At 38.1% G+C, this 25,668-nt stretch overlaps 1 protein-coding gene across 1 annotated transcript; it reads right to left on the reverse strand.

Annotated features, from left to right (window-relative positions):
* Positions 1-549: 549 nt before the first annotated feature.
* LOC142107615 (indolethylamine N-methyltransferase-like) lies at positions 550-25,668 on the reverse strand. The gene is made up of 3 exons (XM_075191144.1): positions 25,033-25,668; positions 16,767-16,977; positions 550-3,581 (listed from the first exon to the last, which is right to left on the reverse strand). Exons 1-3 carry the CDS (start codon positions 25,211-25,213, stop codon positions 3,152-3,154), a joined length of 822 nt encoding a protein of 273 aa, XP_075047245.1. The 5' UTR covers positions 25,214-25,668; the 3' UTR covers positions 550-3,151.

Below are 25,668 nucleotides of genomic sequence, written 5' to 3' on the forward strand. Positions count from 1 at the left end.
CAGTGCCTGTATAATGTATTTCAGGCAATGGGTCCCAACATTGCTGCTTTAAAAGCACAGTTTTTATTGGGTCCATGAGCAGTGATGTCATTTCTGAGTGTACACAAGTCGCACTTTCAATTTATAGTTAATGAAACTAGCCAGATATCCTGCATGACTTTTAAATGATAAGTCACTTTTTTATATTGTCGTTTTTCTAATAATCGTTATTGTTTTGTCGCTGATACTCTTTTCACCAATGTCAGTGCCGCAGAAATGACTACCACCGGTTCTAAAAGCTTATGACAGTTAGTAGGAAGTCATAACATTGTAAACAATTATATCATGGGACGAGACGTGTAATAACAATCTGACCTTGTTTGGTTTTGCTATTAGATAGCTGACTCGCATTGCTCTCTTCACCACCATTTTTGTTTAAATAAAAACAATGATACTTTGCCAAATTTAAATTGGTGTCCCTGTGGTTATTTATTTATTCATTCAATTACAGTAATAGTAAGTCTGAACATGTGAAGGAGGTGTAGGTGCAATGAATGCTAGATAGCAACACTATTCAGTTTATTTTTTTTTTTATTGAGTCAGAGAAAGCAAATGCACTGATGACAAAGTTACAAACAAAATCCTTTATGGAGACTGCTCGCTGCAGACTTTGGCCAACATTGGTGAAAATTGAGACTGTTATGAAGGGAACACTGGCAGCAAAGCCGAAACATAAAGTTGGGTCAGTACTGGCACTGGTTTTGAAACATGAGGGTCAGTGCAGGAGATTACTAATTCTATATATATATATATATATATGAAAACAGGGATACTCTGCACTCTCTAAACACATAATGCTGTACCAAGTACTGTTCTATATTAAAAACAGGGAATGTCAGTTCCACATATTGCAATATATGTTAAGCTGACCAACTCACGCCAAATTCTTCCCATTCTGGTCAGTGCTAACATGATAGATATATATATATATATATATATATATATATATATATATATATATATATATATATATATATATATATTATATATATAAAATTATCTATCTGAGAGTAATCTCCTAGGAATAGGCTGAGACTTGGAAATCGGCTCTCCAGTAGTGGTTTGGATGTCTCTTGCATCCACATTCTTGTGTTATTCCTGCCTAAAGTCCTGTCTGATAATATATGCAGTGTCTGTGTCCTGTTTATGTTTTCATTCACTCCTTGCACAGTCCCTTGCCTATTTGACTACATGTTTTGTGTTTTCATCATATCCTTCTAATTGAGTTACTGATCAGTGATCCCCTGGCAGCAAAATCTTTGAAAGTCACCTATAGTTACAGCTTAAAAAGCCCAATTAATGGAACACTGCGTCTACTTAGACACATACACATTTGTATTTTTTGGATATGGGATTAAGCAAGTTTTGTTATATTCTTTTCAGGGCTTTGTGGCAATCCAAAAAAACTTACCAGATGCCATTTAAAGTAATTCAATAATTGTATTGTAAAGTTAAATGTACAGCAAGCAAAATAAAACTGTATTCCTTTATCTTGGTATAATGTAGTTCTTCAGGGAAAACAAAACTTTAAAAAAATTTAAAAAAAAGCTCTTCCCTTCGCTAGTGCTGCTTGGTGCTTCATGATTAAGTACCAAGTTAATTAATCCATAAATTCTACTTCAGTAGCTTCTTTAATTTGTTTTATTATAATCTGAAACAATAGAGGGAGGTATTCCAGGATATGGAAATCATTCACCTTAAATATTAGATGCAACTATAATTGCTTTAAAGAAATAGATTTACAATAGGAGAGATGAAAAAGGTATTAATACGTTTACAAATTCATTTCCCATGAAAATCACTGCAGTCCTACTTTCTCCAATAATAATGTTAATATTCTCCAAATTACTTAGGCTTGGTCCACCCTGATGTTTTTTTCCAGATGTATAAAAAGTGAATGGGTACATACAGGAGTGTGAAAAATTATCTGTGCACAATTTGTCATGTTCCTTCACACTTAATCACTACTATCACATCAGCAAAACACTGTGTGGACATTGTTTTATAAAATGTTGTTTCCTGTTTTGGATTGTCTTTACTCTACGTGCAGAATTGTGGCAGATAAAAAGCATTATATTCATTTTCTTGTAATACCAATTGCAGATCTTTCTCTGGAAACTATAATGCTATATTACAAAAGTCTACATCTATTTAAATATCCACAATTAAAGTATTTTGGTGTGATATGCATAAATTTACTTCTTATTTATTATTATTTTTTATAGAGATAGACTATATTGTTACAGTTATTAGCATAAAATCCCTTAGGTTACAATGGGCATGCAGATTTAAAGAAACATCACTGTTACTAAGATAAAGCCAAAGCAAAGTTTGCAAATCAAAATAAAACTGGATCAGTATAAGGCCTAACAATGAAAAGTTTCCATGCTGGTTATTGCTGAATATTTATGTATATTCTGACACAGTGATTTATATACTGTTTCTTTCAGAGCACTGGACTATGTCTTTTTTTCACATACACAGTGGTCTTAATTGTCCTTGCAGCACTTTCTCAAATGAATTTGATTCACATATATATTTCATTAATTTTAAGGAAATCACCTAATACTGTTTTTGTTCACTAAATTGTTGGAAAAAATAGAGGGGGTTCCTGCTTGTCTTTATGACAGTGAATCTCAGCATTTCTGATAATAGCTTTGCCTAGAAGAGTTGAATAACAAAGGCAATGAACAATGGGCAGCATGGTGGCTCAGTGGTTAGCACTTCTGCCTTACAGCACTGGGGTCATGAGTTAAATTCCTGACCATGGGCTTATCTGTGTGGAATTTGTATGCTCTCCCCGTATTTGCGTGGGTTTCCTCCGGGTGCTCCGGTTTCCTCCCACACTCCAAAAACATACTGGTAGGTTAATTGGCTACTAAAAAATTGACCCTAGTCTGTCTGTGTGTGTGTGTGTGTGTGTGTTAGGGAATTTATACTGTAAGCCCCAATGGGGCAGGGACTGATGTGAGTGAGTTCTTTGTACAGCGCTGCGGAATTAGTGGCGCTATACAAATAAATGGTGATGATGAATGAAAGCAAACTATTTGCATTTTGAGGCACGGATACCATTGATAATGTTTTTGAGATCTGATGGGTGACCATTTTATAATTACTTTGGTTTGCGAGCATGGACATAATACTGACAGTCATAGTTTGAGAGATCCATCCTCGATGTATCATTACGAGGAGTAAATGTAATTTTTTTAATTTCATAACCAGCCTCTTTAAAAGCCATCTCCAGGTCCTTTTTTGTTAAGGTGAGGGCAAAAAAACGCTTATTACCAACATTGTAATAGGTACCATTTAGCATACTTAAAGCCAGTAAGTGTCCTCCAGGTTTAATCAAGTTTTTGAAATTTTTCAGGACATTACAATATGATTCTTTGTCTTTACAAGCGGCTTCAAGACAGAGACAAGTGAGTAGACAATCAGCGGGTGGTAGAACAAGAGGCTCAAAAGGGTTACTTTTCAATGCATCACATTTCAGGACCTGTTTCACCTTACTGCGGAGTTTCTCAGCTTTTTCCTCATAATTATTCCTATACAAAAAAACACATAACACACTGTTGTTACTTGTCAGGTATTCTTAGGTGTAGTTTTTGTGCACTAACACACAAACATTTTAAAAAATCTGTTTGCGCACAATGGAAACAGCACAAATATCAAGTAGTTGTATGACAGGAGACTGCAAACCCTACACATTAATTACAAACTAAAGAAATAAAATAATAAAAAAATAATCAGCCCTAATGGAGATAGTCTGCGCTTAACATTTTTACAATATGAATAAAATCTCTCGCCAATCATTCTATCAGTTTGATTTAATAATGCACCAAAACATATAAACGAGCATGTCAACAAACAAAAGTGTAATTTGCGCTTGTGAAATAATAAACAGTACTATTACTTAGTGAATAAACACGTTCATTACACACATATAGATTAAAATGTGTTACACATTTTCTTTTAATGTTCTCTATTTTTTCTTCTTGTGATAGATGTAATAATTCCTATTTTTCCAGTGTTACAGGTGAAAAAGAAACAGAAAAAATTCATAGTGCAAGACTGTGAGGATAATCTTTCAAATCTGCTATTTCATGAATCTCTGATATTAAACCTTTCACAACTGTGAAGCAATTCAAATATGTGTAGATAAAAATTCCTCTATTTTATATTCATTAAGCATAATTTCAAAAGCACAATTCCCTTCTCCCTCCTATTAAAAAGGTAAATTATGATGGGAATCACGCACTTGCAAAAATATAAGACCACTATTATAGTTCCTATAAATTATCAATCAAATATTGAAAGAAGTTTATTTCTTCAAAGGAAAGAGTCACTTGAAATTTTCTTAAAATTGAACAAACATTCTTTACTGCCCTCAAAAAATTAATAAAAGCATAAAATAACTCCAACATCCAATGTAGTGTAGTGTCTCCGATCCCTGTGTAGGTGTGCTCTTACCCCGATTGACAGAACACAGGCATAAAAGGAGCGCAATCACTGCAGAATGGAAACAGCCGAGTGCCGGCAGTCTAACCTCACAGTCCTGTGAGTCTTTCAGAGTAATCTTCACTGGGTATCGGATACCCCACTCTCACCACTAACGCGTTTCGACTATATAAATCTTTCTCAATGTGTGGGGGGGAAGAAGCAGCAATTACAGTTTTTTAAAACAACCAATCACATTAAAAATATCACAGGTGTATTACATTGCATCATTAACATCGTGTCTAGCCGTTATTACACGGACATCTTCAAATAAACAGAAATAGTTACTTTAACTGATGACTTATTATTATTTCTCCATACCATATCAATTAAACATCGTAGTGATAAACATAGTGATGCACAGCGTGATACATTTATTTTTAAATGGACAATAACACACATCCTAATCTGTCCTTGAAACAGAAGACTAATGACAGAAGAATTCAACAAGCCAATAACATGTTCATTAAGCAATTATAAAATGTTTCAATATGTCCAAAGGACCTTTTCAAATAAATAACTAAATAACCATTTGTTATATGAACAAAATTTTTTTCCTTTTAAAAATTTCTTTTAGATTTCTGCTATACTACACACCAGATTCGAAATTGTGACCTATAGTCTCACAAACGGCGCCTCTACCATTTAGACTATAGCTTTTATCTCTTGATTTTGCTAGTCTGTGGACACATTAATACTTACAACACATATCATCAAAACTTTTTACAAGGACAGTTTATATCTTTAGTCAAAAATAAACCATGTAAGTTCATTATTAAGTCCCCTAGGAGACAATGTACCCGAAGAGTAGATTAGCCGCTTTTCTGTTTGTGCAAATATGGTACTAAAATCTCTTTTCTCCAATGTCCTACTCCTTTCTTAAACCCACAGAAGGCCTTAATTTAATTAATATTGCAATTGTGTTCTTGTTTGCAAAGAGCTGACAATGAATGTAAACTTTCTACACGTCTTCCAATGTATTGCTTTCGGCAAATACACTCAATCACATAGATACAATTTTCAGAATTACACGCAATAAAATCATTCATTTTGTATACATAATTTGTAGAGTAAAAGCTGATTTCCTGTATTTTTGAAACATTACTTTTGATATTCCTGCACATCATGTAATACCCACATCTACTGCATCCTTTGGAGTCGATTCCATTCTTAACCTTTAACAAGGTGATTCTTTAAATTTGCTTTGTAAATAAACTGAGAGGTACCTGATATTATTTTTTTTAAATCGGGATCTCTGCGCAAACAGACCAGTACTTTATAATAATTTTCTCTACACTTCTGAAGTCTGAATTATACTGTGTAATGAATGGGACTTTGTTTGCAAATCTATTCATAAAAATGTACATATATCTTTAAAATAGCTTTTATTTCTAACACACAAAACCAATTTGCTGTCCATATGCTCAAACATAATTGCATATAGGAACAAAATGGCTGCTATTCGTAAGAATGGACGACCTCCTTGATAGACCAGTGATCCAACCATAGTCACATTAAAGTGATGACAATCCACATTTTAAATGTTTGCGCTAACTCGCTATCGATGTACCAATAAAGCAAATATATAGGTGTATTTATTATTATGCAGCTTTAATGCACATTAAGCATCGCTGTTGCAGCTATACATAATAAAGTACCACTGCAATTTACTATGTCGGGGCTTCTCAAGGAGCACCAGTGAAGCCCTCCCACCTATGCATACTGTTTTTAAGGTTCTTCAACAGTCTAGCGCTGCTGACAAATGCAGACAGTGAAAGCTCAGCTAAAATTTGTTTGTGCACATAGTATTTGGCCCAGCAAGGGATCAATCAAAACCTTTCCAGCTTCACTGAACTTCATAGTAAAGGATAGGCTAAAACTATCCTAAGATGGCATTAGTTTGCAGTGAAAAGCTGTGCCTGATAAATCCCTAATAACACAGTCCCCATATAGTTCTATGAGGACTGTAGTAACAAACTAAAAGAAGGTTGATGCAGGAGAAAAATCCGCTTTCTCCTATGTTAACCCTTCAAAAGTTAAGTGAAGATCTGCAATAGCCATTCTCCAGAGAAGACAACTGTTTTCCCCAGATTTTGGGGCTATCGCTGTTTGCTAAGTAGACTTGCTAACTCTCGTATAAAACTTCTAACAATGTGGTACATAGGACATACAACTAAAACGCAGTACATAAAAATGCATTACATTTTTTATAAACACTGTAAATGTATAAATGTTTGTTGGGTTCCCTGTTGAGTTCCTTTGGCACATAAGTCCACTGATCTTTGACTGGACCAAGGCTCACTGAGTAATCCAAGTATGTGAGATTAATTAGCAGACGAGCTAAAATACGAGTTGCTAATTATTCTAAAAGTTCAGCGCTCTCATATTTGCCAGGTTTTCCCATATAATATTAAACAATGGAAAGGTAAAATGTCCCAAGTTAATAATCATACAGCTAATGTCTCTCCTGAATAATCACTCATCACTGGATAATATGTCCTAACCAGGGCCGGACTGGGACTAAAAATCAGCCCTGGCATTTAAAGTACACAGGCCCACCTCAGTTCCAGCAGGAAATAACACAGTGACGCGCCGATTAGTGCATGACCACATTGTGTTGTGGGTGTGGCCAACATGAGGCATTGAATCATACATTATAATAAAACATTACATTTATCATGCCCTCTAAGCCACATCATGCCATCCCCCCCAGGCACATTATGACACCCCCAGCCCACTATACTTATCTATGCTTCTGGTGCTGCTGAAAACCATCAGGGTGGGAACTTCCTGTAGAGTGAGCAGGGAAGCTCTTTGTTTCATGAGATTACCAAATCTTGCGATACTTAGTGCTCCTCGGCTTGCTCTGCATTCTGTGTCCTGTCCAGGAACTGGGAGCAGCTATCAGTTCCCTTCCCCTAACCAGAGGTGGATTAAGGCTCAGGGGGCCAAGGGTATTTAAGACAGCAGGGCCCCTATTATGTAACATGGTTATCATTTTAGACAAATACACAGGCAATATTGTGTGCACTACTATTAGAAGCACACAGCTCTGCCTTCACAAGCAGTACGTTGTGAAGCGGGACATATCTCTCTACTGACATTACAGTTGGAACAAATCCTGACTAAGTGAGACAGTCACCCAAATTCAAGACTGCCCCACCAGATTCAGGATAGTTGGCAGACTGTCCTGCTCTCTCCTACCTGTCTTGGTCACTTGCACCACTTGTAGCAGCTGGTTTCTTTAGCTCAGTTCCTTCTTGTCTTGATTCTGGAATATAGTTTTATAATTAAGCCTCCCTCCAGTCCACACAATAATAATATTCACATTTAATAAGTAGACCTATTTCCCTCCAGCAGCCCCAACATTAAATTAACAGTATACCCATTTACTCAAAACATATTTCAGTCCCTCCAAACAGTCCCAGCAATAAATTAAATAGCATTAAAGTTTAATAAATATAGCCATTTTCCACAACCATCCCCGGCAATAAATAATTCAAATTCACATTTAATAAATAGCCCTCCTCCCCAAAATCAGCCCCATATTCAATTGATAGCCCTAAACCACCCCAGCATTAAATTAAAGGTTCCTTCCCCTCACCTTAAATAATTATCCCCCACCTACACTCCACCATTAAATAGCCTACCTCCCACACTATATTAAGATCCTCCCTTCCCTTACATATTATATTAAAATACTGCACTCACACACACACCCTATATTAAAATACTGCGTGCACACACGCGCACACTATATTAAAATATTGTGCGCACACACACATATGCACACTATATTAAAATACTGTGCGCAGTGATGTGCGTCACTCACATGGCCGCACATCCCTGAAATTACGTCTGCTGAGCAGCGCCCAGTGGGCTGCTGCTGCTCGGGCGAGCATGCTGCTGGCTGGATCGGCACAAGTAGCCATTGGCCCTTCTGGCATTTGCATTAACTTAAAAGTTAAGTTTTATGTTGTTCATTTTTTTTTTGGTGCATATGATGTTGGGAACTACATAGCGCACCATAATTAGAGCCAGTTCTTCTTCATTGAATTTTCAGATTTCATTAGTGTCACTGATTTGAACTGTGTGAATTAAAAGAATTTATCTGTAGTGTGAACGAACACTATGTACACTATTTTTCTGTTCTTTCCACATACATTCAGAGTTGTAAGTAAACATTTTAGTGTCTTGGGCAAGACAGTGCATGTCTATCTGGGAGCCCATATATGTGTCATGCAAGGTGAATGCATTCAGTTAGGAACTTTTAATGAAATAGAAAAATAAATACAAATACATCCTCTCTTATGCAAGATCTGGGGCCTGATTCATTAAGGAATTTAAATTAAGAAGTTTCTTATTTAAGTCTCCTGGACAAAACCATGTTACAATGCAAGGAGTGAAATCTAGTTTTTTGTTTTGCACATAAGTTAAATACTGACTGGTTTTTCATGTAGCACACAAATATCAACTTTAAATTTCAGTGTACAAATAAGCTATCAAGTATTTGTGTGCTACATGAAATAACAGTCAGTATTTAACTTATGTGCAAAACAGAAAACTAATTTATTTAGGGGCCTGATTCATTAAGGAACTTAAATTAAGAAGTTTCTTAAATAAGAAACTTCTTCATTAGAGTTCCTTAAAACAGATGGTTTTACTATAACTTATTTTAAGACCTTCAAAACCCAACCTATCCTTTTAATCCTCCAATCATTTAATACTATTTGTGCCAAATCTTATTCATCTAAACAACCACTAGAAGCCCACATTACAATTATACAGAAGGAAGGGAGAGATCCACCCCTGTGTCCCAGCTTATAACCTATTTCACTCCTAAATATAGATATCAAACCCTGAGATTATACATAATGATCAAGTAGATTTTGTGGCTGGCCAAGAAGCCCGCGACAACACCACCAAAACATTTCAATACATTTTTCTTTACAGCCAGACAGGGCCGGACTGGGACTAAAAATCAGCCCTGGCATTTAAAGCACACAGGCCCACCTCTTGTGGGCTCCATGCACTATATTGTTGCACACTGATGCTGACGCAGTACAACATGATGTAATATGTGTGTGTGTGTGTGTGTGTGTGGGGTATTTATTTCTCCTAATGACCCTCAACATTACATTGTTAGCACCCATATTACATCAATAAATACCATGACATTGCATTATTAGTACCCAAATTACAGTAATAAATAACCCCCCACACACACTCCTACTACATCGATACCCACCCACATCACAGCAGCCAGCATTACCCCCTTTCCCCACATTACAGCAACCAGCATGCATCACCCCCACATTACAGCAATCAGCATCATCCCCCACATTACAGAAACCGGCATCACCCCCCCCCCACACACACACACACATTACAGCAACCAGCATCACCCCCACATTCCAGCAACCATCATCACCCCCCACATTACAGCAACTGACATCATCCTCACATTACAGCAATACCCTATCATACTTATTAGCAATACTAAGCCCCAAACACACTACAACATTGCCACCACCACGCCACCCCATAATACAGCAATACCACCAATTATACAGGCGCCACTGTAAGAAACCAATGTTTTGCTTTTTTTCAAATCTCCCACAAAATAGCAACAACAGAATACTTACACACATATAGGTAACAGGTATCCTTTTCCATCAATTAAATAGTAATGGCAGAATTTTCATGAATCATTCCACATGAAATAAAGCTCTAACAAATATATCAGAAAAAACATAACTATTGAATGATCATTTGAACCCACGCGGCCGCATTAAAAGTATTTCCAACTACAGAAAAATGTCAGAGAAAAATATTTTTTTATACTACTGTAACTGGTTATGCGTCCTTTCTATTCATTTTAAATAACACAGTATATTAATTAAGGGGGATAGAGGAGGTGGGTGAGAAATAATTGGATGTGATCCATCAGTTTGATTAGATAGGAAACATTTAGATTATTTACCTGGAGACATCTACCCCTTTGACTCATAGGCAGGGCTAAAAAGAGGAATTTTCTAGACCCAGTACAGAAATTTCTTTGGGCCCCCGTCATATTCAACAATGAGAGACTTGCCTTTGGCAGAAGTTCATATTAAGCCAAACCGTAGTGCCCCCAGGTCATATTATGCCACATAATATTACCCTCATTTCATATTTAGCCATGCAGTAGTGCCCACAAATCATATACCATACAGTATTATGCCACAATAGTGCCCCCAAATAACATTATGCCATACAGTATTGCCCAGACAAAAAATTAATTCACAGATAAGAATTGGTACAGCATATCAGATACTAGAGTGTGAGTCGCATGAGCAGCTTAATACACCATTTACATCATCTACCTCTCACGTCGCTCCTCCTCTAACTCCCCTCTCTGCCTTGCCCTACACTGGCTCCCCTTCCCCTACAGAATTCTTTTCAAACTCCTCACCACCACTTACAAGGCTCTCTCCCACTCTACTGCCCCCTATATATCTAACCTCCTCTCCATTCACACTCCCACCCACTCCCTGCGCTCGGCCAATGACCGCCGCCTCTCCTCCACTCTGATCACTCTTCCCATTCCAGAATCCAGGACTTTTCCCGTGCAGCCCCCCTTCACTGGAATGACCTCCCTCGCTCCATCCGCCTCTCTCCTACTCTGTGCTCCTTCAAACGTGCATCAAAACTCATCTCTTTCTCAAAGCCTACCAACCATCCACTTAACCTCCATCTCCTCCACTCATTCTCCCCTCTCTCCCATTCCCTCAACTGGCTCCTCTTGTGCCTGGTCTGTTTAACCCTCCCTTAGGATGTAAGCTCGCTTGAGCAGGGCCCTCTTCCCTCCTGTCTCCTTACCCGTTCTTCTGCTCCGTGCCTATTGCATCTGCCTGCCTGGAGTTTCTGAAGTATTGGTACTTTTGTTTATTGTTCTGTACTGTTATACCATGTATAGTCTACTGTTTGTACTATGTGCGGCGCTGCGGAAACCTTGTGGCGCCTAACAAATAAATGATAATAATAATAATAATAATAATAATAATAATAATAATAATAATAATTTACAATGCAAACAAAAATAGATATATTGACACAACCACAGATAAAATTTATGACAAGCAGTGTTTTTTCCTCTTAATTAAAAGTCTCTGTACAGATAAATATGCAAGAAAATTACAGCGCAATTATGAGCAATGCATTGTATTTTAAACATCATTGGATACACAGTAGTGCCCCCAGTTCAACAAAGGATGGTTAAAAACACATTGCACATGAGAAAATATATGAACTTACCTGATTATGGCATCCTGTGTTCTGTATTCCTACTGGGCACGCTGGGCAATGAGGGATCTGCAGCTGTCAGCTCACACAGCTAGTCGGGAGCAGGGACCGAGGGCAGTGGTCAAAGTAGAAATTTAGAAGTGGGGGTATGGAAAATATAAGTGAATGGAGTATGAAGGCTTGATTTTTTTATTTTATTTTAACACTTGTCCCCTCTGTGCATTCCCATTCTTCATTACTACTTGTGTTTTATGATGGCTGCTTGCCTGACATTCCCATTCTCTCCCTTTACACTTTCTTTTACATATGCCCCTGCACCATCTTCTCCTTTGTCCCTCTCACATTACTCCCTGCACCCCCTTCCCCCCTGGCTATCACCCCTCTTCCTGCACCCCCCTTCCCCCCTGGCTCTCTCACCCCTCTTCCAGCACCCCCTTTACCTCTGGCTCTCACCCCTCTTCCAGCACCCCCTTCCCCCTGGCTCTCTCACCCCTCTTCCAGCAACCTCTTCCCCCTGGCTCTCATCCCTCTTCCAACACTCCCTTCCCCCCTGGCTCTCACCCTCTTCCAGCACCCCCTTCCTCCATGGTTCTCACCCTCTTCCTTCTCCCCTGGCTCTCATCCTCTTCCAGCACCCCCTTCCTCCATGGTTCTCACCTTCTTCCAGCACACCCTTCCTCCATGGTTCTCACCCTCTTCCTTTCCGCTTGGCTCTCACCCTCTTCCAGCACCCCCTTCCTCCATGGTTCTCACCCTCTTCCTTCTCCCCTGGCTCTCACCCTCTTCCAGCACCCACTTCCTCCATGGTTCTCACCCTCTTCCTTTCCCCCTTGCCCTCACCCTCTTACAGCACCCCCTTCCTCCATGGTTCTCACCCTCTTCCTTCCCCCCTGGCTCTCACCCTCTTCCAGCATCCCCATCCTCCATGGTTCTCACCCTCTTCCAGCACCCGCTCCACCCCTAGCTCTCACCCTCTTCCAACACCCCCTTCCTCCATGGTTCTCACCCTCTTCCTTCCTCCCTTGCTCTCACCCTCTTCCAGCACCCCTTCCTCCATGGTTCTCAACCTCTACCTTCCCCCCTGGCTCCCACCCTCTTCCAGTACCCCCTTCCTTCATGGTTCTCACCCTCTTCCAGCACCAGCTCCCCCCCTGGCTCTCCCACACTGGTGAAAACCCTGCCCAAACCCCTCGAGAATCACGGCACCCTCCCCGTGCCAAAATCTGCATACCCCCTGCCAGGGGCGGATCTAGAAAAGTATCTTACCCGGGGCGATTTAGGGGGGGGGGGGGGGCGATTTAGGCCCCGTCCCCTTTTTGACTTCAAGGCTGCCGGCGGCTGCACAATATGTGCAGGTCCGCTCGGCAGTGACAATGTGCTGTCCGGCTGCTCTGATTGTGTTTTAAACACAATCAGAGCAGCCGGGCAGCACACTGTCACTGCCGAGCGGACCTGCACATATTGTGCAGCCACCGGCAGCAAGCACCTGCTAGGGGGGGCGATCGCCCCGATCGCCCCCCCCTGGATCCGCCACTGCCCCCTGCGAAAGTCATGGCACCCCCACGACTTCCGTGCGAAAATTCGCGCACCCCCCTCCCGCGAAAATCGCGGCACCCCCCCCTCCCCGCGATCCCCTCCCTAGTCAGAAAAAAAAATAAAAACTGTAAAAGCTGTGTCCACATTGCAGTGCACAAGATAAGGGGGAGGGAGCAGAGGAGCCCTCGTCCATCGCACAGCAGAGGTGCAGGAATCCAAGAAGTGTCGGCTGGCCCATGTAACCATCGGCCCTTCTGGCATTTGCCAGAAGTGCCAGATGGCCAGTCCTGCCCTGCAGCGAGATATCCCTACCATTCTACTATCTACAGATGCAGAATAAGCATTTGATAGGGTGGATTGGGAATATATACATATCTGGTCTTCTGAGACACATGGGTTTGGGTCCCCTGGGATTCCATAGAATTTTAGCACTCTATAAATCTTCTCTGGCCTATATAAAGATTAACGGATCCCTATCAAAACCATTCGATATTTTAAAAACGGCACCAGATTGGTAGGGTACATATTTGCAACACGGTAAATGTCAGCACTTGCTGACATGAAAATGTTGGCAGGCTAATTGTCAACACTTACATTATTCTGATAGGTTGACAATGGGTACATTGTGATTGACGACATTGTGCATGTCACTAATAAGAATGCCGACATTAAAAGACCAATGCCATCGGGTCCAGGGAATAGTCGGCATTGATCTTTTAAAAAAAATATAATAAAAAAGGATGTACTCAATTAATGTATACCATCATCAGCTATTTATATAGCACTACTTTTTCTGCAGTGCTGTACAAAGAGCTCATTCACATCAGTCCCTGCCCCATTGGAGCTTACAGTCTAAATTTCCCAACATACACACACAGACCAAGAGAGGCAAAGATCAATTTAATAACGGCCAATTAACCTACTAATATGTCTTTGGAGTGTGAGAGGAAACCCACGCAAACATGGAGAGAACATATAGATAAGGCCATGGTCAGGAATCAAACTCACGTCCCTAGTGCTGTGAGGCAGAACTGCTAACCACTGCACCACTGTGCTGTTCGTATATGAGGTTATTAAGCTCTAAGTCTTTATAAAGACATAATTGATATAATGAATATGATGTATTCAGAAAACTTCTTGTCTACATAATTTCTTCAATCTGTCACTACCTCCTTTTCTTGATATGATACAGACTTATTCCTTTTAAGCAGTCAGGATTTCCATTATTATGAATTGCAGCCATTTGTTTCCTACATGCAATCACGTTGGAGCATATGTACAATGAATAGGTTGTATGTGTTTTCAGAGATATATGCTTTTTAATGCTCTTTTATATGTTTTTGTGCAATATTAATCAAATTGAATGATTGGTGACAGATTACATTAATTCTAAAAAAATACAAAGAGGGAACATTTATAAAAAGTAATACAAAGGGAAATTGATTTATGAGCTTAGAAAACAAGAGCAATCGCTAAAGGGAAAAGTCCCGTTTTGAGATTTTAGCGCCAACAGTAAAAAATTGTCTAATATTGTTAGTGAGACAGGACACTTTAAAAGAAAATTCTGTGGTGTGGCTCATGGATCTTGAAAATTCAATCCATAGTTCTTCAGTAGAACCGTACTGATGTTCGATGGATAGTTTTTGGTACCTTTGTTCACATGCAGAAAAAATGAGCAGAATACATTACTATCTAGCACCACAGCTTCAGGTGCGGGGTGCGGAAGCTCTATTGAGCAGGACTTGTCCAAGAGTGAACAACTATTATTATTATTATTACTATTATTATTATTATCGCAGATTTGTAAGGCACCACTGTACTCCGCAGCAGTACAGTACAGTAGGGAAAACAGTACATACATAAAACAGGGACATACAAGGTAGACAAAATAAATACAGACTTGAAAACAAAGAGATGGGTTTTCAAAGAGCATCAAAAGATTTGAAGGCTCTGGGAAAGTCTGATTGAGCATGTTAGGGAATTCCATAGAAATATGGAATAGAGTGCTCCTAATGTGGTTAGAGCTGCCAGAGGAAGGTAGGGAGACCCCTATGCCTAGAAACAAATATATAGATGAAGGATTCCTCGACGCTATGGTAGTATGATGTTTTATGGAAATAATGTTTTATTATGTACAATAAACATAAATAGTTCTGGCCAGAACATAAATACAGAGACCAATCAGGCAAAACATATTGGTGTATCATAAAATACAAATCTCAAAGTCTGCAGCAACCGGAGAGGTTCCCAATAATATACAGGTATAGTCCATAATAGAAACAACGCAAATTGGGCAGGAGCTTCACTAACTGCCCACTGCCGTGCGCAAAAATCTTATGTCAGAAGTGGAGAACTCACAGATCTACATCATCTGTTAGACTTATTTCAGGCTATTAGCCACTATCAATTGCTGGACATTTTTGGGAGCCTATGGAACATTAATTATGCCATTTTGGCTGTGACAGCTCCTGCCAATTTGCGTTGTTTCCATTAGAGAATTCCATAAGTGAGGAGCAGCACAGGAGAAGTCTGGTAGGCGGAAGTGAGAGGTGGTTACCAGAGATGAGACAAGATGAAGGTCAGAGGTAGATCTAAGTGGGCAGAAGGGAGAGTATTCTGATATAAGATTTGAGATGTATGCAGTGGTAGTGTTGCTGAGGGCTTTGTAGGTAAGGGTGGGCAATTTGAGTTTGATTCTGGAGGACACAGGGAGCCAGTATAAGGATTTGCAAAGTGGTGCAGCAGATGTGGAGTGGTGAGAGAAGATGATGGATTGAAGAGTGGATATATGGGTGTCAGGAATGTCAGATAGCAGGAGATAGCAATAGTCAAGACGAGAGATGATGAGAAGATGGATAATAGTTTTGTTAGCATGTGGAGTAAGAAAAGGGCACATTCTGGCAATGTTTTTAAGGTGGAGTAGACAGGACTGGGAGAGAGGAAATTGGGATAGGAACAAGATTTCCTCCAGTGGTGCTCTGCAGCTCGTGAGCACTTTTGCAGGTAGTGGGTCTGTTTGTTGTGCCATGGCTGGGGTTTGGATCGGAGACTATATGTAGAAGCTGGAGCTGCATTGTCTAGGACTGAAGTGAGTGTTTTGCTATAGAAAGAGGCAGCCTGATTAGTACAGGACAATGCAGTCATTGGAGAAAATAGTTGTTCAGTGAAAATGAGTGGATTGGGTTAAGAGTACTTAGGTTTCATTGTGTACATGTGTATTTGTATTTAACAACCCCTTTAAACTGGCTCCCTATGTCTTGGTTATGTCACTGGTACCAATTTAGGGCAAATGTCCTATTTGAAATATCAGGAGTTATTCAAGTAACTTGCAATACCAATTATAGGGATTGTAGTAAACGACAACATTTTAATCAAATTTGAGCAATGAACTTATTACAAGACAATGTCCATACCTGTTACCTTCGAGGTCACACCACACAAATTTGATAAAGGGTGTCCAGTCTAAAGCATTGGGATCCTTCCTCAGCCATTTCTGCAGTTCAATATGGTTTTGTTCAAGAAAATCTGAGGTGATTATGTTGTTAAATACTTCACAAGCAGAAAGAAGCTGATAGATGCTGGGTCCCGTACCAAAATCAATCAATGTGTCTCCTTCAACACAACCTTACAAGATAAAAAATATAGAAATTATAACTTCATTAGAATCATATTACTTTTCTACTATCTCATTTAGAGTAATTCCAGGCAGGACTGGTTTAAGGTACATGGCATTTTTGACCACTTTTATTTCCCACTCCCACAACCCTCTGTCAAATATTTTAAGCATAATGCTGAAACATGGACCAACATATTTTTTCCTGGCAAAACAAATTAGGACATCATATAAATCTATAATATATTTTTCATATACAGTTGTGGCAATGAAATGAAGTAAACCATATATTTTCCCCATTTGTATTCAATTAGAGTACATATTTTTAAATAATTGCCCACCTGCATTTATAAGCCACATCTGCCGGCAAACGGAATTCATGATTACCTTTACAATTTCTAGAAAATCAATTCTGTTTCTGCATGCAGTATAAGGGCCGCTGTACATTGTGATTTTTACTCTGTGTGTGGTTTGTCATGATTTTATATTTTCAGGTATTTGACATTATATTTACAGTTTTTATGTAACCAAGTAAAAACTATTGTTCTAGTTGCCAAATATTTCAGCCAGAGAGAAACCCACTATCTGCATCCTTCAATACATTTAAAGACAGATGGGCTAGATTTAGTAAGCTGCGGGTTTGAAAAAGTGGGGATGTTGCCTATAGCAACCAATCAGATTCTAGCTTTCATTTATTTACTACCTTCTACAAAATGATAGCTAGAATCTGATTGGTTGCTATAGGCAACATCCCCACTTTTTCAAACCCGCAGCTTAGTAAATCTAGCCCAGATATCTTCTATGCATAGGAAATAAATCTCCATCCACTGGAAAAGCTCATACACACAGACAAAAAAAACAACGAGCGGGATAATAGAATAGTCTAGACCCTGCATTTGCTTTTAAGTGATGTGCATTAATATAAGGTATTGGTAAATTCACTTTAACACTGACAGTCAAAAAATAATGGAAGTGAATGAATCTGTTCAAACAAATGCTACCCAGGGACCAGATGACAAAATGACTGATCTGTTCCACCTGCGCAGCTCCGCTGGCTATGTTTGTGGAGTTCATCCAATCAGGGCTAAGCACACACTCCTCTAATCAGGGTTCAGCACACTGATGCTCAGCCTCATGCGAGTTATTCTGTATTTGTAAGGGGGATGATGGAGGAGGAAGGCAGATGGAAGAAGTAGGAGAATGATGATGGATAAGAACTTTAAAGAAGGAGGAAGAAGATAAAAGGATGAGGATGAAGAAAGAGGAGGAATGAGGAGGAGGATGAATGCAGAGGAGGTGGAAGGAAGCAGGAAAAAGGAGAAACAGGATGAGGACCTCAATGAGCACCTTCCATGGTGGGGCATACAGACTGATCCATTCTAGTGAAGAAAAAAGGCAGATGACCACATGTGGTTGAAGCAGAGAAAGGGCAGTTGGGTTCAGGTTTCTTAGGTAGGCGAGTAGCTGTGTGGATATGAAAAACACTCCCAGGTGTGTATTACGTGGGTCCGTCCCATGGTAGACTGTGTGGAAGAAATCTGTGTAAAGTGCAGCCTTAATGTAGACTGCAGAGCAGAGCCTGCGTATATTACCCTGGTCTCTGCATTATATGGTCATTACTTGGATGCTCTTTGCATTGTATGACAGTAATTAGGTTGCTCTCTGTATTGTATGGAGGTAACTAAGATGCTTTGTGCATTGTTTATTGGTCACTAGGATGCTCTCTGTTTTGTATATAGATCTCTATGATGCACTTAGTATTTTATATTAGTTACTAGGATGCTATATCTATTGTATACTATTTATTAGAATGCTCTCTGTGTTGTATGTTAGTCAATAGGATTCTCTCATTTGTATGTCACCAAGGTGCTCTCTGCATTGTATATCTATCACTAGTACTGAGTATATTAATATGCATAAATGGATAATACCTGCTTTGTCTTTCTTGCAATACACTCATATTATTTTTCCTAGATGATGGAATGTGAAGCCTAATATCTATATTGACATACTTTACTACTCACTAATTTGTTGGATTCCATTTATATGCAGTTTCTGTTTTATTATCATTCATGGTCAGTGAGATAACATGGCCTTATTTTTCTCAACTGTCCTGATTTAATCACAATACTACCAACTTCGTCTGATCTGCGCATGCGTTGTAGGTAGATGCTACAATTTGTAAGGAGGTTATAGGAAGTGGCCCAGATTAAAGTCGATTTGTAGACCTACAGGAATCTTCTATTTGACCAACCAATCATGGAGGGGTATTGCCAAATAAGGCGACTCTTCATTACCCTCACAGACCATCTATATCCCTTAGGAAACCTAATGCGAAATGCGTTGAAATATACGCTATATACTTGTTTTCATCTGATCTCCATACCTGCTCTAAATCGGAGTTTACGAAGCATCTACCTACAACTGCATGCGCAGATCAGACGAAGTTGCGGCCAGATCTAGTCCATCATCTTGACTACCATTTCAGCGTTCATCTGCAGCGGCACAGACAGAAGGGAATTTGAAAGAGGAACAGCGCTATAGCCCTATACAGGGTAGGTTTCTGCTTCATGTAACATCCTGATACCGCTCCACCCAGATTGATTATATCTGCCTTTGACTCCAACATATGGGCGGAGGAAAGCGTCCTTGTTACCCATCTCCTACTTTTACTGAAATCTATCCTGCATTCTGGACATTATCACCTTTTGTTACTGCGGAATATACATCTACTGATTGGTCTGTCCAGAGACTGGCATTTTGAAGACCAGGCTACCTACCACCTGCCAATATTTTAAGTGACCTTCTGATGTTCACTGCATCACCGAAATCAGACTGACATTTCTATCTTTACAATATTTAATTAGAGGATTTATACCTCATCACACACTGATCTTGGTACTGACCCAAAGACTGTGATTTTGTACTTATTGTGGTCACTTGTGTTTATTAATTACTGTGCTATATGTATGACATGTGATATGTTTTGCCACTGGTAAAAAGGTATAATAATTTGCACTACAGGTTGCAACCTTCTTTATACAATATCACATATTTTTATACCAGCAAAAAAAAATGAAAATTTTTGGATATATGTTATCTGTACTGCATCAATACTGATTACCATTGCACCAAGGGAACCATCTCCTTTACATATTCCCATTTAAACAGTCCATTTCAAACACTGAGAACAGAACAGATCAGGATACAAGGCACACAAGGTCAGGCAGGGACTATCACCATCAATTGGTATGGTATAAGGAAGGGGCTTAAAAAGCTAGCAGAACCAATGGGATATTGCAGGATGATTAGCTGCATGAGTGCAGCAAGTAATTGCACAACTGAGGCTTCCAGAATGAGAGCTGAAGAGGCGATGGTTGCTATTTACATATCAACCAGCTAACTCAATGAGGTGCCAGCTGTGTGGGAGGAGAGGACACAATTCTTGTTATTAGGCAACTAGTCCAGAGTGCAACGGTGGATATCTTGCTCATACACAAGACTTAGTACAATACACTGCCGCTTATTAAGGAGAAATACAGGTACATAAGAGATTTCAGAGTATCTGGAACAAGACATTGAACTAGGGAATCTTTAATGGTGTCTGTAAGTCTTACTCTGAATTGGCTATGGTGAGCTGGGACTTTTCATCCAGAGTCCACCCACCTCCTGCAAAATTCAGTGCAGAATTCCTCTGGTGATTTATACCCTCATCTAACGGCACAAAGATGAGATTCTGCAGTATCAACCCCATCAAGGTCATCATTTAGGAGTCCCAGGGCACTGAAGAAAGCGTAAACAGATAAAAATGAAGGATTGTCAACATCAAGTCCAAAACCCAAGGTTTGGGGGTCTTTTTGTAACAAAGATATCACGATTCCAACTTTCTGCTCTTCTGACCCCGAAACGGTTGGCCTGAGTCTTAAGTATAGCTTGCTGCAATCTCTGAAATTCCAAAATAATTTTTGGAAAAGTTAGAATCAGATGCACTTACCTCCCAGATATAGGGGTTTACATCTAGCAAGGGCTGGCTTGTGAGCAACATGCAAATGTGCCTTAAATAGGGTTGCTGGACAGGTGCTATGATAATAAGGCAATATTTTGAAACTATATTTTGCTCTTTGTGTTGTGAATCTACTGTTGCCCAATGTTCAAAAACATAACAAAGCAAACATTAAAGTTCTTTATCACATATGGGTGTTAAACAGGCAAAAATTTTAAAAAAACTATGTTCCGTCTTATGAAAAACAAACCAGCAATGTACATAAATTTATAAAACATCTTGAAATTTCTACAAAAGTAAGCTATACAGCAGCTATGTCTATTGTACGAAAAGGAAAAGATTTTGCCGATTGTGATTTTCTGAAAGTCAGGTTCTTACAATGTTCTGAAGATCTTTTTGTAAGTTTTACAAACAAAAAAGATAACATTTCTCAACTTCGAGATATACTGCTTTTGGCTGGAACTGTTTAATGATGTATGTATAAGCGACATAACTGAATAGATTAGTGAACACTTGCCAATCAATCTATAAAATTGAGAAGTCTTTAGTCTCACTTTGGAGGAGAGCACAAATATAAATACTGCAGCCTGTTTAACAGTAGTTGTACAATTTGATACACAGAAATACAAATCTGTTGTAAAAGAAGTATGAATACAGGAAAAGAAATGGATCCGCATCAGATGAAGTATGTACAGTTGTTTCAATGAATGGACCTACAAATTTGGTAGATATTATCAAGATTGTCATTGAAAAGTAAAATTTAAAAAAATGTATTATTTTCTATGTGTACTAATGGGGCAATAGCAATGATGGGAAAAAATATTGGATTTGACCAATACAGGCATTTTAACGTTTCATCCATCAGGAAAATGTGTGCTCTAAAATTTGTTCAAATTAATATGGCAATCTTGTATTGCCCTGTTTGGTTAAGTAGAGGAAAAGTGCCAGTGTGATTTATCAATTGTTTGGATAAAATTAAAATGTTTCTTCGAGCAATCTGCAAATTTTATCCAGAAATGGAAAGCAAAGAGCCATCTGAACCATATGTTTCTGACAGCATTAAATACCACACATTTAAATACACTGTACAACTTCAAGGTAAAAGGCAAATTTGTTTAAAAATTGGACTTCATTTACAAAGAAACTTCAGATTGTCTAAGATGATATTCAGAAAAATACTCTGAGTTACTTTTCAACAGTTAAAATATTTATGGATAAGCACCCAGAAATAAACATTCAACAGTTAATGGCATACATTTGTAATTTGCAAGAGGATTTTTCGCAAAGATTTCAAGATCTCAAAATTCGTGGCCCAATGTTTTAATACATATTGAACCCTAAGAACGCAGCAGAAAATACCCTGGAACTTATTTATTTAAAGATTCTTCAAATAGAATCTCTGGATTTGGAATTAATAGATTTTCAGAGATGTGATGTGTGGGTCGAGAAGTTTGCAGCTATGAGGCATAAAATTTCGAGATATGAAAACCAATTCCTGGACATAAATACTATGGGCAATCAGCAGTGGATTCATTTGGCATTAGAAGTACCCATGTCCTACTATACATTGGTAAGCTGCTTGGCAAAGCAGGGAGTTTGTGTAGTATATACATATGACATTACAAAATAATGTGTGTTCACTGCTCATATATAAATGTGTGGGGGCATTATATGTGTAATCATGTGAGAGAAATCATTGATTATATAATTATGTAGACAGAGATAGTGCTTTTATAGTGTTGTGGGGGCATTGCTGGTATAATCATGTTACGTGTCAATGGTGGTGTATAGTGTGTATGGAAACTATTTGGGCACTACTGAAGCCAAAGATTCCCCCCCACCCAATCAGGGTCTTCGTCAGACTCTTATCCTTGCATTGTAAAATTACTCTTGTTACTGCCAAGTACAAGGTGGGGAAATAAAGTATTTCATATGCATTCCCTTTCCAGTATTTGCACATACAAGCACTAATAAATTACTACCCCTAATAACCAAATTACCAAGGGACAAATTATCAGATTTTCCAAGCAATAACCTTTGAACAATGCATTGCTTAAATGTGTTGAGTAAACTGATAGCAAGACAATAACTTCATATATAACTAAAATAAATCATGTTCTAGTAGTTCAAAATATTTGGGACAGAATGTAAATTATGACATGTCAGAGCACGATTTAAATGATCAGCTCCATGTATGTGTAAGGCTTGTTAATCAATGACAGTGCTGTTCATGACAGCTAAACTAACGCTTAAGTATTATTTATGATATAACTAAAATACGTTACATGGAGCAGCTAATTTGCATAGGGTATAGCTAACTTTTTTTTATATCTGTGGTTTATAATGCAGACTGTTGCATGTTAATTGTAAGGTCAGTTCAAAACCTTAAATAAAATAACAAATCATAAGATATTCATTTAAGAATAATTTATTCCTGAGATGTTAATGAACCTGAACAGGCTAATAAAATCATCAGCTTTTTGCACTTGCAAATGAAACCTATTTTATATATTTAATGAATCTTTATAAATGCAATTTTATATGTATTGAAACAGTAAGCAATATATTTTGTTTTCTTTATTAAATACACATAACCAAGTTCACACACTTTTAATAATGATTACATTATAAATGCAACACTCGATCTAGTTATTTATCGTTTAATACGCTACCTGGAGCAAATGTTTCATGAAGATTCTGTAATGCAAAGTTTGTCCATTCTCCAACAAGAGCTCCTTGCCCTGGCTTGTTCAGCAACAATAGTGCTGTTCATAAACAGCTTAACTAATGCTTAAGTGTTATTTAATGTTTAAGGAAAATATGTTACATGGAGTAACTAATTTGCAAAGGGTACAGCTACTTGCATAACATTTTTTAATATCTGTTTTATAATGTAGATTATTGCATGTTCGTTGTAGGGTCAGTTTAAAACCTTAAATAAAGTAAAAACTCATAAAATATATATTTAAGAATAATGAGATGTTAATTAGTGCACTCGGCTATACTAGTTCTTTTACAACTCTTTTTTTGCTCTTATGTTATTTCCAACTGGAGGGTGCCACCTTACTACCATGTTAATTAATGCTGAATACATTTCACATCAATATGATAGCATAATATTTAATATACATGGTTTCAGGTTATTATCCTTCAAATAATAACACTAGTGCGACAATACAAATTCTTTTAAAATGTTAATAATGAACCCAAACAGCCTAATAAAATGTATCTTTTTGGTCTTGCAGATGAAACCTATTTTATACATTCAATGAATCTTTAAAATACAAATATATATATATATATATATATATATATATATATATATATATATATATACATACATATACACACAAGTTAACCCGTGCATGATACTCATGCATTCTAGTCAAATCAAGCTACTTAAGGTCTTAAAAAGGTTCTTGTCATGCATTTGGGCCTAGCCCAGGCCTCCTCAGGGGAAGAGCGTTACTTCCCGACGCAAGTGGCCTTTTTAATGTGTGTTCATGAGGTAAAATTACCTCACGAAAATGAGTTTGAGCCCTACCAAATTTCAGCCCTTTTTGAATTTTTTTTCCCACACACACTAAGAATTTAGTAGGTCAGTGTATAACTCTGCCCAGCAGGTGGCGCTGCAGCTCGGTTTTATTTTTTCCACACACACACAGACGCCACTAAGCATTTATATATTAGATATATATATATATATATATATATATATATATATAAAATACAAAAGACAGGGGGCGCCCCCTGTCTTTTATATTTTATTTACAAGGTGTGACACTTGCAGACAGATGTTGAACGACTGGGGAGCTGCCTATTGCAAATTCAGTATTTTTATATATTTCTGTATGTCACTTGTGTTCTTACACTTTATTAAGCGCTTGTATAGCTTAAAGATTTTTGTGGGTGTCATATATATATATATATATATATATATAAACGGTAAGCAATATATTTAGTTTTCTTCTTTAAATACACATAAGCAAGATCACACTCATTTAATAATGATTATGTTATAAATGCGACACTTGATCTAGTTATTCATTCTTTAATACTCTACCTGGAGCAAATGTTTCATGAAGGTTCCGTAATGCAAAGTTTGTCCATTCTCCAAAAAGAGCTCCTTGCCCCAGAGCATAGTATGTCTGGAAATAATCTAAGGGGTTAAATTCATCAATGTAAGATTGTGGTGTGGAGAAAGTGGTCTCCATATTCTCTTCTCTGTGTAAGACAAGATACATCTGATTAGGCACTGATGGATTGCTATTAAATTGATTTTCTGTTAAGTAAAATAAAATTACACGTGATTACATGTAAATTGGGCTATAATTAATATGTTCAATTGTTCTTCCCAGTTTCACAAATAGAAATTCTCAAGGCAGTCAATACAGTTTGGTTACACTTTTTGGCAGACATTCTAGACACATAGGCAAGAAAAGGTAAATGACTTTGCAGGCAAGGAAAGAAACATTAAATAGTATTATTCTTACATATGAACTCATCTGACTGGTTGCATTAGCTGCTCTCTCCCATGTTATCAATAATATGGAAGCCCCTCCTGCAACTGGTATATTATTTCCCCCCAGAAATTTATTCAGTTCTTCAAAAATAATAAGATTCAGAAAGAACAGATCATTTTACAGGCAGATAATGTTTTTGTTTAAGAAATACACATATCAAAAATATTTTTACAAAT

Source organism: Mixophyes fleayi, chromosome 11 (genome assembly GCF_038048845.1).
Source record: "Mixophyes fleayi isolate aMixFle1 chromosome 11, aMixFle1.hap1, whole genome shotgun sequence".
Lineage (NCBI taxonomy): Eukaryota > Metazoa > Chordata > Amphibia > Anura > Limnodynastidae > Mixophyes > Mixophyes fleayi.